This window comes from Haematobia irritans, chromosome 4, assembly GCF_050003625.1.
Source record: "Haematobia irritans isolate KBUSLIRL chromosome 4, ASM5000362v1, whole genome shotgun sequence".
Taxonomy (NCBI): Eukaryota; Metazoa; Arthropoda; class Insecta; order Diptera; family Muscidae; genus Haematobia; species Haematobia irritans.
Genome location: NC_134400.1, coordinates 53,734,845 through 53,751,365, shown reverse-complemented (window position 1 = coordinate 53,751,365; position 16,521 = coordinate 53,734,845). Strand labels below are relative to the sequence as shown.

Sequence of the window (16,521 nt, the reverse complement as noted above, 5' to 3'; positions counted from 1 at the left end):
GTTATGATGGCAAATGTTCGATGGGAGAATTGCAAGGGTTCTAACGACACCAAGCAAATATGGCCCCATTTAAACTTAAACCGCACACTAGATATGCTAGTGTTCTCGAGACGCCAGATATCACTCCTGATATCTGCTATAACGGGTCGCTGCATGATAGGCGATTTTACAAAAACTATTGGCGCGAAGTATAATGACTATTGTATGAGCTGTCATGATGTGGAGGAAAAGGAATCAATTAAACACCTCTTGTGTGAGTGTCCTGCATTTTGTGTAAGACGTAAGCAAATTTTAGGGGCATATAGCTCTAGATGACTGGCGGACTGGTGGAAAACGTTAACTTAAGCAGTCTGCTAATGTTTTTGGAACAATCTGGTTGGTTCAACAGAAGAAGATAATCGAGAAGGTTCAGCGGTTAAAACTAGAAGTGCCCATATGTAATAGGTATCACAATGTAGTTAAAGTGGTATCACAATGGACTGAATAGTCTAAGTGAGCCTGAATCTTAATCGGGCTGCCACTTTAACCTAACCTAATTATAAACATGTAAGTAAAGTAGAAAGAAAGTCGGGCGGGGCCGACTATATCACATAGGGTATGATACTGAATTAGTAATCATAAACATTTGTGTGGTAACATTGATATAGGTCTGGGAGATAAACCGTAGTTGCATATTTAAGAAAATTAAGGGGTACATGTTTATGGGTGCTTTGTCTCAATCTGACTATAGCTCATAGTCAATGTTGCCAGGGAAAATGTTCGGTTTACCCTACAAGGACAAACAAGTTCCCTACTTTCCCATACAATTTTCCCTACAATATTTTTCGTTAAATTTAAAAAATTTAAAAAAAACAAAAATGGTTCTATGTACTTTATTATCTTAAAACATGAGTATGCAACGTATATAACTTAGAATATAAATTTGTATTACCACCACAGTTGCCACAGTTGGTAGAATTCTACCCAGAATAGTAATCCTTTTTTGTTAAATCTCTATAAAAATAAAATTTTGACAATAAATTCTATAGAAATAAAATTTTGAGAAAATTTTTTATAGAAATAATATTTTGAAAAAAAATTCTATAGAAATACAATTTTGAGAAAATTTTCCATAGAAATCAAATGTTGACAAAATTTTCTACAGGAATAAAGTTTTGACAAAAATTTCTATAGAAATATGTGTTAGGTAGGTTTGTGGTAATTTGTGGTAACCCAATAAACACAGGATGAGCGTTTTTCAAATGCAACAACTTTTCAGTTTGAGGGTAACTATAATTATCAACATAAATTCAACTTGACTTGAAACAGCTCATATTCAATACATCTTCAAATTGTTTGCGAATTACTTCCAATTTGCCAAAATGTTGACGAAATCTTTGAAAAGGGGTTGAAGATAATATGAGAAAACTTTGACAAAACACTACCCTAAAATGCAACGAAAAAACCATGTGGTTTTCAATACTTGTTTGTGCAACGAAGATCGTGGTCAATTGAAAGAAATAAAAAACATTTTAGACAAAAAACTGAATTTACTCCAAATAGTTTCTAATAATACGTAAGTGAAAATAAAAAAATGATATGAAACTTTAAGGAAGACACTAAATTATATCTCTTTGCCGAAAACTAAAATTATGGATTCTACGTTCTTTAAAACATTAAAAAACTGACCGATGAAAAAATGTTGGACAAGTAACTGGAACTGCTTCAAATAGTTTATAATAATTGGTAAGTCAATATGAAAAATTAAATCAACACTTTAGAGAAGTCACTAAATTTAAATCTCATTCCAGAAAACTAAAATATTTGGATGCTGCATTCTTGGAAACATTAAGAGGTTGACCAATGAAAAATGATGGTGGCTTATCGAAAAGAGAAAGTTTCCATAAATCAAAGTACAATGAATTAAACTTGGTATTTATGCTTTTCCATATCAACTACTGGGTGATAATTCGCATCACGCCTATAGTTTAATTTACATCGCATCATCGGTTTAATGTGATATTTTGTGAATTGAAATTGCTGGAAATTTATTCTAACTCTCTAGTCATCAAGTTCCTTGCTAATTTCCCGAATTTTAATGAGTTTTACAAGAATTTTGTGACACCAACGTTCTTGAGGAATTTTGTGGGTTTCAATACATTTTGTGCCACGAAGTACGTGGTCAGTTATTTTTATTGACATAAAACTGAAATTAATCCAAAACGGTAATTATAATTGGTAAGTCAAAATAAAAAGTGAAATGAAAACGTAATGGAAATCACAAAACTCGATTGTTTTGCAGAAAACTAAAATCATTGGATATTATATTCTTGGAAGATGTTGACCGGTGAAAAAATGATGGAGGAAACAACAAAGAAAAGATTCCAGAAAACTTGCAAAGTGCAACAGTTCCTAAATCAAGAACTTCTGGATGAAAATGTGCATTACATCAATTTACATTCCGTCATCAGTTTGATATTTTGTGAATTCCTCTTGATGGAATCTATTCTAACACGCAGGCCAGCAAGTTCCTCGATAGTAATTATTTGAAATTGTCAGCATATTAATTAATAATTAATTAATTAATAGTTATGTGACACCAACATTATGGGGGAAATTATACATGAAAAATGTTTAAGTTATTTAAAGTTGTATTGATAGTTTTAGTTATTAATACCTTTAATAAGATAATTATGTTTTGATTGGTATTATAACATATTATTATTTTTTTTTTATATTGTTAATGTTATTTTTAATATTATTATATTTTTAACGAAAAAAATTAATAAAATGTACAAAATCACTAGAAATTTAGTGTGGACTTTCAGTAAGAACTGGGATTGACTTTCATGCAAATTGTGGTTAGAAAATATTTGCAGCAATATTAGTTTTTAATTTGTCTCACATTGAAAACTGTTTGAGAAATTATTGAGTAGCAATGCATTTCAATTTGAGGATTACAATTGAGAGAATATTGCTATTGTGTTGAATTTTACTGTTGAGGGTAATGTCTGTTTTTTGTTGAGAACGCGATTTTCTCAACAATTTCTCAACTTGAATATTACCCTAATCCTTTGAAAAAATGTTTGAAAAATTATTGCATTTTAGTATTTTTCAAACGTTTGTGTTTATTGGGAATCTTCAAATTTTGTTAGATTTTTTTTTTTGGCACGAGTGGCAACTGTTGTTACCACACATTGTTAAAGATCAAGCCTTGCCGGCTTCTAATTTCCTCCTCTAGAGCCACCAAAATGTAAAAATTATTACAAATTGTGTTGAGTGAAAATGTCCCTACATCGTAGCCCTACGTCCCTACAAGACGCTAAATATTAGAAAAACCCTACATATAGGGAATTTCCCCCCACTTCTAGCAACGCTGGCTGTGTTGATATTGCACCTACGGAGTTAGTATACCACTAATATTGAGCCCATTATTAAAAAAGAGAAAATCGTTCAATTAGTGTGGGTAATAAATCCAAATTTGTAAAAATCGAGCAATATTCTTATGTAAGAGCATAGACTCTTTAAAATATAGATGACCCATCGCTCTCCGACCAGAAAATGTTGAAGAAGCCCAAATAAATTTTCTGACACTTCGTTTTGTGTTTTTCGTAAAGAGAAAATTTGCTAAAAATTTAATTTTGTATTTTCGCGGTTTTAGTCGCAATTTTTTGTTCAAATATGAACTTATGAATATTTAACTTGATTATAAATCATCTGGTGTATCAAACATGTTCAAATTGTGGATAAAATAGGAAAATTGTAAAAACGAATCTAAGAGAGAATTTGTAATTCCCCCTATTTTCTTCGTTTATTCATCATTTTGGGAACTGTCAGACTGCGTTTGACACCGATGGGTCATCTATTACTTAGTTATTTATGTGTAAGAGCTACAAGCACGTATAAATACGATCGGCTAGTACATCAAAATTTGAAATTTGAGTAACATTGGTTAATAAATAAGAGTACTATGGTCAAATTTAGGAAAATAGAGCGATGCACATATATGGAAGCTATATCTAAATCTGAACCAATTTGCATAATATTTTTCGGGTTTGATTAATACCACAGACGGGTACCTTTTGCAAAATTTGAGTACGATTAGGTAATAAATGAGGCCTCTATGGTCAAAAATAAGGTTATTATGGCCAAATTTGGCAAAATCGGGCTATACATATATATGGGAGTTATATCTAAATCTGAACCGATTTCGATGTTTTTTGCACATATAGTAAGTGCTTTATAAGATTACACTTAGCCAACTTTGAGTAAGATCGGTTGATAAATAAGGGTTTTAGGCCAAATTTAAATCGGGCGGTACATATAAATGAGAGCTATAGCTAAATCTGAACCGATTTCGTTGATTTTTTGCACATATAGTTAGTGCTATAGAAAATTACATTTAGCCAACTTTGCGTAAGATCGGTTGATAAATAAGGGTTTTATGGCCAATTTTAGAAAAATCGGGCGATACATATATATGAGAGCTATATCTAAATCTGAACCGATTTGGATGAAATTTTGCAGAATTGAAGGGCGGTGAAAAAAGATAACCTTCTGTCAAATTTGGTGACGATCCGTTTGAAAACAAGCGCAACGTGACCCCATTTGTCGAAATCGGGTGATACATATATATGGGAGCTATATTTAAATTTGATCCGATTTCTTCCAAATTCAATAGCGTTCGTCCTTGTGCCCAAAAAACACCCTGTACCAAATTTCATCAAAATCGGTTAATAATTGCGACCGGAATCCTGTGAACAACAAATACATGGACAGACGGGCGGACGGACACTAAGCGCTAGATCGACGTAGGAGGTGATTCTGAGTCGATCGGTATATATTTGATGGGGTCTAAAATCAATATACCCTAACCACTATGTGGTTTAGGGTATAAAAATGTTAATAATAATAACAACAACAAAAATTGATTTTATTATCTGCTGGAAAAGGGAAACCAGGATAGTTTTTTACAACAAAACTTATTAACCCTGCTTCGACTTATATATTTCAGCAACGGAAAAACTGACGTTTGCTAAATAAAAGAATTATACCCAAAATTTAACATTCAACATAATTTTTACAACATTCCCTATAGCATTGGCTTAATTTTGAAAAAAAGGTTTTATTTTATACACAATGATAAGGCTACTTTGTGATAAATATGTTTCAATATTTTGGACAAATGCTAGACGAAAGTGATTGATACTACTAGGTCCCTACAGTTGAAATCCGAAATAACATGAATTCAATCATTTTATATTTCCAACCCTCTTCAAAGATAAATTAATTAAGTCCATTAAATAAATATGTTGCCTTGTTCCAAAGGTTTTCGTTAAAACTGATTTTAAAACTAGTAAGAAATGTCTAAGGTCGGACGTGGCCAAATACACAATATCCATTATCACCACTAGACCAAAATTTTTGATACCATCTTAAATCCTTCAAAAATGTTGGGAGCTAAAGAAAGATTGATATTCCAATATACATGTATTTAAGTCAGAACCGATTTGGGCAACATTTTTTACACTTCTACAAAATGTGTTTATTTAAATTGGCTTAAATCGGAAAATATAATCGGACATGACTCTGTCGACTGGTTAGGTTAGGTGGCAGCCCGATGTATCAGGATCACTTAGACTATTCAGTACATTGTGATACCACAGTGGTGAACTTCTCTCTTATCACTGAGTGCTGCTCGATTCCATGTTAAGCTCAATGACAAGGGACCTCCTTTTTATAGCCGAGTCCGAACGGCGTTCCACATTGCAGTGAAACCAATTAGAGAAGCTTTGAAACACTCAGAAATGTCATCAGCATTACTGAGGTGGGATAATCCACGGCTGAAAAACTTTTTGGTGTTCGGTCGAAGCAGGAATCGAACCCACGACCTTGTGTATGCAAGACGGGCATGCTAACCATTGCACCACGGTGGCTCCCTGTCGACTATAAGTAAAAGTATTTTTGTTTTCTACACAAAGACGAGTGGCCTATAGCCTCACTGTAGCCAATTGATGACTCAGACCATTTCCCCAATAAATAGCTACTGGGCTTCGGAATATAGACTGTTACGATAGCCCCATAGTTTTAACTTTTGTTTGTATGTTCATCGAGCATAATAAATAACAAAATTTACTATTTCAATTAACAAAGATTATTTTCAATTTTTGCAGTTTTAACATACTTTTCTGCTGTTTCTACTAACAAATTTCTTGAAGAGTATATGTTATTTTTGTTGTGGATGAACAAATGGTCCCGTGTCTTTTTTGAATTGCATGAACAGGCACTAACAACATGCATATGATTAGATTTCGAACAATTAAAAAGAGACAAAAAGTTATAGTCGCAAATACAGGTTTGTTGTAATAACATAGTTTTCATCAGAAAACCATATTGTGGGTTTTATCATTTGTCGGTAATAGTATCATTTGTCGGTAATAGTACAAAAAAATTGGAGAGCTTTTTAAGAAATTAATTTATATTGACTATGAAACTATTTACAAGGCTCTTCCAAAAGGTGTGGTCTAAACTACATATTACATCTATGTATAAAAAATATATTTGAATAACAAATACAATTCTTAATCGCCCAGTTGTGGCACTTTAAAAATTTTAGCCGAATTATCTTCGGACACAGTTAACAACAGAGACTCTTTGGGATTATAAGCAAATGAGTAAACTTCAGCCAAATGGCCTGACAAATCAAATTTCTTTTGACCAGTCCGGGCATCGAAAGCTATAACATTTCCCTGTAGCGTAGCAACTAGTATAGTAAAGTCACTGATCCATTGAATTCTAAAAGAGAAAAAACAAATTAGTTTGCAACTGTAAAAAATGTCGACAATCATACTTAGTAATTCCATCTTCTGGATGATCGCATTGTGTACGTAAACTAAGCTTTGAGTAGTCCCAAATAGCAATTTGACCACCTAATGTACCACTAGCTGCCATACGAAAATCTGGAGATGGGGAAAATGCTAAACACTCGACAGCGCCATTTGCTTGTACAGTACCAACTGGTCCATTTGGAGTACTAAACACAATTTTACCTAAAAAAGAAAGTAAACTTTTCTGTAGAGACATATCTAATTTGCACAATTTTGGCAAATCTCACAAATAATGCATGGCATAAATGTGATGCCCTTGAGAATCCCGGTACTACTACTAAATTTACATTTTTGAATTGCCAAAATTTTTATACTTTAAAGTACTATCATCTATTTGTTCGCTCAATAATTATAAATGAAGCGTTAGTGCGCAAAATAAGCGAACAGTGAGAGAATATTAATATAATAAGCCAACTGTAAACTGTTTTAAAACATTCCATGACAAGGATATAATTGAGGGGATTCAATGATATTATTTCGATATGGATCACAGATTGAGGAAGGCACTTGAAGTTGATATGATAATCGTAAAGCCAATTTGCCATGGGCGAGCTGGGATTAAACAACGGTATCCTAAAGATTGCCATTGTTAGAGAAATTTGGAACTTATCTTTCCCGTATTAGTAGTTTTAAAAACTCGTAATAAACAACGAAATTTCATTTCGCCATTCTGTGCATCAGAATGTGATATAAATTTATAAAATACAAAAGAATTCTCTCATTCAATACAACTTACCACTTTCACCACCCGACGCGTATATAGGTAACTCTTTGTCGCAGCAAACTGTGGTCGATCCCTCTTGGTGAGCCATTGGATGGCTTTCATCAATTTCCATCACAACTGTTGAGGACTTAATGTCCCATAGCTTTACTGTTCCATTATTATAAGACGCTAATAACTTCTTGCCGTCATTTGTAAGGTCTCCTGATTCGCAGCGCACACCCTGACCGGGAAGTATCTTACAGTCGCCGGCTGGCAAGCGGAATACATAAATTTCGCCATCTTCGCTGCCAGCCATTAAAACATTGGATGCTTTATGCCAACGCATCCAGGACATGTCGCCCATGGAGTACTCCCATACTTTGCGTAATACTATGGTACCTTCTTTCTCCTCACTACCACTGCTTTCTTGAATTTTATGCAAGAACAGTTCGCCAGCCATATCGCCACTTGCCAAATACGTCCCATCATGGTTGAAATGCACTTCAATAACAGTGTCTTTGTGTTCGGTGATTTCATGTACAACTTCTCCATTGTTTCGATTCCACACATACACTTTATCATCTTCTCCACCCGTGGCGCACAAGTCATTTTGTGGATGGAATGCACAAGCAAACACCGGTGCTGAATGTTGCTGGAATGTATATGCAGCATCATCCCTTCCAGGCGATTTGCGGCCCTCATCGTCCGACTCATAATCTCCACCTAATCTTGATTCCAGTTCTTCCAAAGTTACCTCCTCCATTTCTAAAAGATCATCGTCTTCTGGTGGGACATCATCATCTAAGTATACTTCTTCTGCATCATCTTCAATATCTGCGGGACGAGGAGGTGTATTTAGGCGCATTTTTGTCAGATTTTACTGTTTTAACCACAAAAGAAAACGATGGAGTGCTTGTGCCGGAAATAATTGTAAAATTTTGTTATTGACCGAATAACTTCAGTGTTTTTCGTTGCTTGTTTGTTCAACAAACTGGCATAAAGACCTTGTCAACACGTGCGAACTAGTGTTGGAAAAGTAACGAGTATTTGATTACAAGTACTCGTTGTTGACTAATATTTTGAGTATTCGTTTAATTAAATGAGTATTCAATATCTTCAACACAATCCCAATCAACACAAACGTTTGCAAAATGCTTGAATTCAACTATTTTTCAAACAATTAGGGAATATTTATGTTGAGAAATTGTTGTTTATGTGAGGGCTGTTTTCTTTTAGCAATGGATACCCTAAACCGTGAAGGACTAATGCGCTTTACAGACTATAAGTTATTCCGGACGATAATGTCCGCGTCCAACTTTTCGATTAAAATCGTACGCATTGACCACACTGCAATTTATGTTTGACAGACCAATGAAAAAATCGATCGTAGAAATCGATATGATTTCGATATTTTTTATTAACAATCCCATGGCTGAATAAGGAGGTTGAATCACGATAACAAAAACAACAAATTTCAATATGTTGTTTACTATTTTAAGAAGTCAAAATCAGCTGATAAAAGAATCGTATGGCATTGGTAAAAGTGGCAATTATTTATTCTTTCAATTGTCCTGAAAAAATAATTAAAATCCAGAGAAAAATTAAGGTTCAAATTTAATTGCGTCACTTATGAGTGATTGTGGAGTGGATAATTCATCCGAGGAACGCCGATATGAGACAAATAAGACTATAATACCTACCAAAGTTAAGAATGGAAGTCAGTCAAATGGATCTTCGCCATCTATTAACAAAACCAGTTTATGATGCAGTTTAAAAACTGATGTGTGTGGTATTTTGGGTCTGGAATATGTTATCAAGATACTCAAGACATCTTTGAACAATTCTCCAGCTATGAATGCGCGAGTTTGTTTGAGATGCATTTGCTATGCAGTGTCATTTGGAGAGCTGCAATCACCATAAACATATGATTTTGACATCTTAAAATTTTGTCGAAATAAAAAAATTGTAATCATATGGGCCCATGATTTAACCTTCTTGTTCAGCCATGTAACAATCCCAACAAACACAACCCAATAAACACAGGATGAGCGTTTTTCAAATGCAACAACTTTTCAGTTTGAGGGTAAATATAATTTTCAACATAAATTCAACTTGACTTGAAATAGCTCATCTTCAATACATCTTCAAATCGTTTGCGAATTACTTCCATTTTGCCAAAATGTTGACGAAATCTTTGAAAAGGTGTTGAAGATAATATGAGAAAACTTTGACAAAACACTACCCTAAAATGCAACGAAAAAACCATGTGGTTTTCAATACTTATTTGTGCAACGAAGTTCGTGGTCAATTGCAAGAAATTAAAAAAATGGAACATTTTAGACAAATAACCAAATAGTTTATAAAAATAGGTAAGTGAAAATAAAAAATGAAATAAAACTTTAAGGAAGTCACTAAATGTATATCTCTTTGCAGAAAACTAAAATTATGGATTCTACGTTCTTGAAAACATTAAAAAGCTGACCGATGAAAAAATGGTGGACAATTAACTGGAACTGCTTCAAATAGTTTAAAATAATTGGTACGTCAATATGCAAAATTAAATCAACACTTTAGAGAAGTCACTAAATTTAAATCTCTTTGCAGAAAACTAAAACCTTTGGATGCTACATTCTTGTAAACATTAAGAAGCTGACCAATGAAAAATGAGTTGCTTATCGACAAGAAAAAGTTTCCAGAAGCATTACAAGTGCAACCAATTAAAATTGTTAAAAACAACAAATTGTTGAAATCAACAACTTCTGGATGAAAATGTGCATCACATCGTCAGTTTAATTCATATGCTATTATCAGTTTAAAATGGATATTTTGTGAATTCGTTCTGCTGGAAATCAATTCTAACACGTTGTATGTTTTTTTGTGTTCTTGTTTGTTGATATGTTTAATAAGATTATTACAGTAATCCCTCGATTTACGTTGTTTCGATTTGCGTCGTCAAATTTTTTGTTCCATCAAACTTTGATTTACGTCGCCATTCGATTTACGTCGTCGATTTTTTTTGCCCACTTTATCAGGAACGCCTTCCATAAGTAAAGTAAGTATCAACGATGATGACATCGTAACATTTTTTTCTGAAATTCTTACCGAAATTGTTCCGGAAACCGTTGATGCTGTGCGCCTGATATGATGCAAGACCTATCGTGAGTTTGGGACAATCTTAGACATTACTGGGAGCAGACATTACTGACCGTCAAAAACATTTATTCACGTTGGATCCCCCGTAATTTGTCAATCGCTCAAAAAGATTCGTTTCGATTGGTAGAGAGAAATGCTCCAAAAATACGATCGCTTCGAGAAACGTCTATGACATCGTGAGAAGTGATGAACCATGGATTTTCGTGTATGAGCCCGAATGTAAACAGCAGTCTAGTATGGAGGTTACTCGCGAACAAAGCACTTCCAAGCAAACGAAAAACTGGACACATCGCAATCGTACCACTAAAACAAACGTCGTAGACGGATTATTCTTCACCGCTAGAATGCGAGCACTCACACATCGGCTCAATCAACTGCAATTCTTTTTATTGCCTCACGTAAAAAATAAAATGAGAGGTATCTGTGACTTTCATGTGAATTGAAAAAGGTAAATAGGTATGATCTGCAATATAAACCTATGGAATGGAAAACTCTAAATGTTCACTTTTGCCATGTAGCCCAATGTAAGACGAGACCCAATAAACACAGGATGAGCGTTTTTCAAATGCAACAACTTTTCAGTTTGAGGGTAAATATAATTTTCAACATAAATTCAACTTGACTTGAAATATCTCATCTTCAATACATCTTCAAATTGTTTGCGAATTACTTCCAATTTGCCAAAATGTTGACGAAATCTTTGAAAAGGTGTTGAAGATAATATGAGAAAACTTTGACAAAACACTACCCTAAAATGCAACGAAAAAACCATGTGGTTTTCAATACTTATTTGTGCAACGAAGTTCGTGGTCAATTGCAAGAAATAAAAAAATGGAAAATTTTAGACAAATAACCAAATAGTTTATAAAAATAGGTAAGTAAAAATAATAAAAAATGAAATAAAACTTTAAGGAAGTCACTAAATGTATATCTCATTGCAGAAAACTAAAATTATGGATTCTACGTTCTTGAAAACATTAAAAAGCTGACCGATGAAGAAATGGTGGACAATTAACTGGAACTGCTTCAAATAGTTTATAATAATTGGTACGTCAATATGAAAAATTAAATCAACACTTTAGAGAAGTCACTAAATTTAAATCTCTTTGCAGAATACTAAAATCTTTGGATGCTACATTCTTGCAAACATTAAGAAGCTGACCAATGAAAAATGAGTGGCTTATCGACAAGAAAAAGTTTCCAGAAACATTACAAGTGCAACCAATTAAAATTGTTAAAACAACAAATTGTTGAAATCAACAACTTCTGGATGAAAATGTGCATCACATCGTCAGTTTAATTCATATGCTATTATCAGTTTAAAGTGGATATTTTGTGAATTCCTTCTGCTGGAAATCAATTCTAACACGCGGTCCAGTACGTTCCTAATTTCAAATTGCCCGCATGTTAATAAATTTTAATTCTGTTTTATGACACCAAAAGGAAGGAAATCGAATTACCAATGCAAAAGTGTTTACTAATAATGTTTAAGATATTTAAAGTTTTGTTGTTTGTTTTTGGTTCTTATTTGTTGATATGTTTAATAAGATTATTATTTATCAATTGGTATTGTAGTGTATTATGTATTGTAGTGTATTATTATATATTTTATTTTGATGAAAATGAATAAATTATACAAAATTCATAGAATTTTGGCTTTGACTTTCAATTTGAAGTGGGGATATCATTCATACAAATTTAGGTTGAAAAGTATTTGCAACGATGTTTATTTTGAATTTGACTCGCATCGAAAATTGTTTGACAAATCATTGAGTAGCCATGCATTTCAATTTGAGGATAACACTTGAGATATTATTGCTAATGTGTTGAAATTCACTGTTGAGGGTAATGTCTGTTTTTTGTTGAGAACGCGATTTTCTCAACAATTTCTCAACTTGAATATTACCCTAATCCTTTGAAAAAATGTTTGAAAAATTGTTGAAATTTAGCATTTTTCAAACGTTTGTGTTTATTGGGGAATTAGCATTCACAAAAGAATATGAGTGTTTGTAAGTTGATGATATTTGAAATTAATTTTGGTGGAGAGCTCTGAATGAATTACCGAATTACCTTTATTTTTGAAGTTTGTTTTATTATGTACATGCACATACATACATAAATGGACTTAGAAGTAAGTATGAGCAGTTTTTAATTCGGTTTACGTCGTTTCGATTAACGTCGTCAAATTCCGGAACCAATCACGACGTAAATCGAGGGATTACTGTATTTATCAATTGGTATTGTAGTGTATTATGTAATGTAGTGTATTATTATATATTTTATTTTGATGAAAATGAATAAATTATACAAAATTCATAGAATTTTGGCTTTGACTTTCAATTTGAAGTGGGGATATCATTCATACAAATTTAGGTTGAAAAGTATTTGCAACGATGTTAATTTTGAATTTGACTCGCATCGAAAATTGTTTGACAAATTATTGAGTAGCGATGCATTTCAATTTGAGGATAACACTTGAGATATTATTGCTAATGTGTTGAATTTCACTGTTGAGGGTAATGTCTGTTTTTTGTTGAGAACGCGATTTTCTCAACAATTTCTCAACTTGAATATTACCCTAATCCTTTGAAAAAATGTTTGAAAATTGTTGAAATTTAGCATTTTTCAAAGGTTTGTGTTTATTGGGTATTCAGATTTTTGGGTAAATACTATAGTTATTCATAAAATATTTTTTTTAATTGTGTTACGATAGCCTCTAAGTTCATCTTTTTATTTGTTTCAGCCAAACTAAAACATGTTTTAGTGTAATGTATGAATGTAAATCGAATCAACCGAATTTGGCATGAATGTAAATCGGAGTTAGTGTAATCCAACCATTTTGAGATCCAAAACAGAGGTTGCGCTGCTGGGTCAGTATTCTCCTTGCTTCTCCTTCCTTGCTATTATCAGTTTAAAATGGATATTTTGTGAATTCGTTCTGCTGGAAATCAATTCTAACACGTTGTATGTTTTTTTGTGTTCTTGTTTGTTGATATGTTTAATAAGATTATTACAGTAATCCCTCGATTTACGTTGTTTCGATTTGCGTCGTCAAATTTTTTGTTCCATCAAACTTTGATTTACGTCGCCATTCGATTTACGTCGTCGATTTTTTTTGCCCACTTTATCAGGAACGCCTTCCATAAGTAAAGTAAGTATCAACGATGATGACATCGTAACATTTTTTTCTGAAATTCTTACCGAAATTGTTCCGGAAACCGTTGATGCTGTGCGCCTGATATGATGCAAGACCTATCGTGAGTTTGGGACAATCTTAGACATTACTGGGAGCAGACATTACTGACCGTCAAAAACATTTATTCACGTTGGATCCCCCGTAATTTGTCAATCGCTCAAAAAGATTCGTTTCGATTGGTAGAGAGAAATGCTCCAAAAATACGATCGCTTCGAGAAACGTCTATGACATCGTGAGAAGTGATGAACCATGGATTTTCGTGTATGAGCCCGAATGTAAACAGCAGTCTAGTATGGAGGTTACTCGCGAACAAAGCACTTCCAAGCAAACGAAAAACTGGACACATCGCAATCGTACCACTAAAACAAACGTCGTAGACGGATTATTCTTCACCGCTAGAATGCGAGCACTCACACATCGGCTCAATCAACTGCAATTCTTTTTATTGCCTCACGTAAAAAATAAAATGAGAGGTATCTGTGACTTTCATGTGAATTGAAAAAGGTAAATAGGTATGATCTGCAATATAAACCTATGGAATGGAAAACTCTAAATGTTCACTTTTGCCATGTAGCCCAATGTAAGACGAGACCCAATAAACACAGGATGAGCGTTTTTCAAATGCAACAACTTTTCAGTTTGAGGGTAAATATAATTTTCAACATAAATTCAACTTGACTTGAAATATCTCATCTTCAATACATCTTCAAATTGTTTGCGAATTACTTCCAATTTGCCAAAATGTTGACGAAATCTTTGAAAAGGTGTTGAAGATAATATGAGAAAACTTTGACAAAACACTACCCTAAAATGCAACGAAAAAACCATGTGGTTTTCAATACTTATTTGTGCAACGAAGTTCGTGGTCAATTGCAAGAAATAAAAAAATGGAAAATTTTAGACAAATAACCAAATAGTTTATAAAAATAGGTAAGTAAAAATAATAAAAAATGAAATAAAACTTTAAGGAAGTCACTAAATGTATATCTCATTGCAGAAAACTAAAATTATGGATTCTACGTTCTTGAAAACATTAAAAAGCTGACCGATGAAGAAATGGTGGACAATTAACTGGAACTGCTTCAAATAGTTTATAATAATTGGTACGTCAATATGAAAAATTAAATCAACACTTTAGAGAAGTCACTAAATTTAAATCTCTTTGCAGAATACTAAAATCTTTGGATGCTACATTCTTGCAAACATTAAGAAGCTGACCAATGAAAAATGAGTGGCTTATCGACAAGAAAAAGTTTCCAGAAACATTACAAGTGCAACCAATTAAAATTGTTAAAACAACAAATTGTTGAAATCAACAACTTCTGGATGAAAATGTGCATCACATCGTCAGTTTAATTCATATGCTATTATCAGTTTAAAGTGGATATTTTGTGAATTCCTTCTGCTGGAAATCAATTCTAACACGCGGTCCAGTACGTTCCTAATTTCAAATTGCCCGCATGTTAATAAATTTTAATTCTGTTTTATGACACCAAAAGGAAGGAAATCGAATTACCAATGCAAAAGTGTTTACTAATAATGTTTAAGATATTTAAAGTTTTGTTGTTTGTTTTTGGTTCTTATTTGTTGATATGTTTAATAAGATTATTATTTATCAATTGGTATTGTAGTGTATTATGTATTGTAGTGTATTATTATATATTTTATTTTGATGAAAATGAATAAATTATACAAAATTCATAGAATTTTGGCTTTGACTTTCAATTTGAAGTGGGGATATCATTCATACAAATTTAGGTTGAAAAGTATTTGCAACGATGTTTATTTTGAATTTGACTCGCATCGAAAATTGTTTGACAAATCATTGAGTAGCCATGCATTTCAATTTGAGGATAACACTTGAGATATTATTGCTAATGTGTTGAAATTCACTGTTGAGGGTAATGTCTGTTTTTTGTTGAGAACGCGATTTTCTCAACAATTTCTCAACTTGAATATTACCCTAATCCTTTGAAAAAATGTTTGAAAAATTGTTGAAATTTAGCATTTTTCAAACGTTTGTGTTTATTGGGGAATTAGCATTCACAAAAGAATATGAGTGTTTGTAAGTTGATGATATTTGAAATTAATTTTGGTGGAGAGCTCTGAATGAATTACCGAATTACCTTTATTTTTGAAGTTTGTTTTATTATGTACATGCACATACATACATAAATGGACTTAGAAGTAAGTATGAGCAGTTTTTAATTCGGTTTACGTCGTTTCGATTAACGTCGTCAAATTCCGGAACCAATCACGACGTAAATCGAGGGATTACTGTATTTATCAATTGGTATTGTAGTGTATTATGTAATGTAGTGTATTATTATATATTTTATTTTGATGAAAATGAATAAATTATACAAAATTCATAGAATTTTGGCTTTGACTTTCAATTTGAAGTGGGGATATCATTCATACAAATTTAGGTTGAAAAGTATTTGCAACGATGTTAATTTTGAATTTGACTCGCATCGAAAATTGTTTGACAAATTATTGAGTAGCGATGCATTTCAATTTGAGGATAACACTTGAGATATTATTGCTAATGTGTTGAATTTCACTGTTGAGGGTAATGTCTGTTTTTTGTTGAGAACGCGATT

The 16,521-nt window shown here is 32.8% G+C and overlaps 1 protein-coding gene and 4 long non-coding RNA genes across 5 annotated transcripts; 4 read left to right on the top strand and 1 right to left on the bottom strand.

The window, feature by feature from the left end:
* Positions 1-1,236: 1,236 nt before the first annotated feature.
* LOC142233542 (uncharacterized) lies at positions 1,237-2,702 on the top strand. The gene is made up of 3 exons (XR_012721429.1): positions 1,237-1,725; positions 1,791-2,217; positions 2,282-2,702. It is a non-coding gene; the product is annotated as an uncharacterized LOC142233542 (long non-coding RNA).
* A 3,614-nt stretch (positions 2,703-6,316) lies between these two features.
* On the bottom strand, positions 6,317-8,583 carry LOC142233541 (angio-associated migratory cell protein). The gene is made up of 3 exons (XM_075304502.1): positions 7,603-8,583; positions 6,830-7,028; positions 6,317-6,774 (listed from the first exon to the last, which is right to left on the bottom strand). Exons 1-3 carry the CDS (start codon positions 8,432-8,434, stop codon positions 6,561-6,563), a joined length of 1,245 nt encoding a protein of 414 aa, XP_075160617.1. The 5' UTR covers positions 8,435-8,583; the 3' UTR covers positions 6,317-6,560.
* A 431-nt stretch (positions 8,584-9,014) lies between these two features.
* Positions 9,015-11,550, top strand: LOC142234104 (uncharacterized). Its single transcript, XR_012721562.1, has 4 exons — positions 9,015-9,938; positions 10,003-10,108; positions 10,174-11,311; positions 11,431-11,550. It is a non-coding gene; the product is annotated as an uncharacterized LOC142234104 (long non-coding RNA).
* A 111-nt stretch (positions 11,551-11,661) lies between these two features.
* LOC142235658 (uncharacterized) lies at positions 11,662-12,372 on the top strand. The gene is made up of 2 exons (XR_012721863.1): positions 11,662-11,769; positions 11,835-12,372. It is a non-coding gene; the product is annotated as an uncharacterized LOC142235658 (long non-coding RNA).
* A 2,541-nt stretch (positions 12,373-14,913) lies between these two features.
* LOC142236072 (uncharacterized) lies at positions 14,914-15,624 on the top strand. The gene is made up of 2 exons (XR_012721891.1): positions 14,914-15,021; positions 15,087-15,624. It is a non-coding gene; the product is annotated as an uncharacterized LOC142236072 (long non-coding RNA).
* The last annotated feature ends 897 nt before the right edge of the window (positions 15,625-16,521 follow it).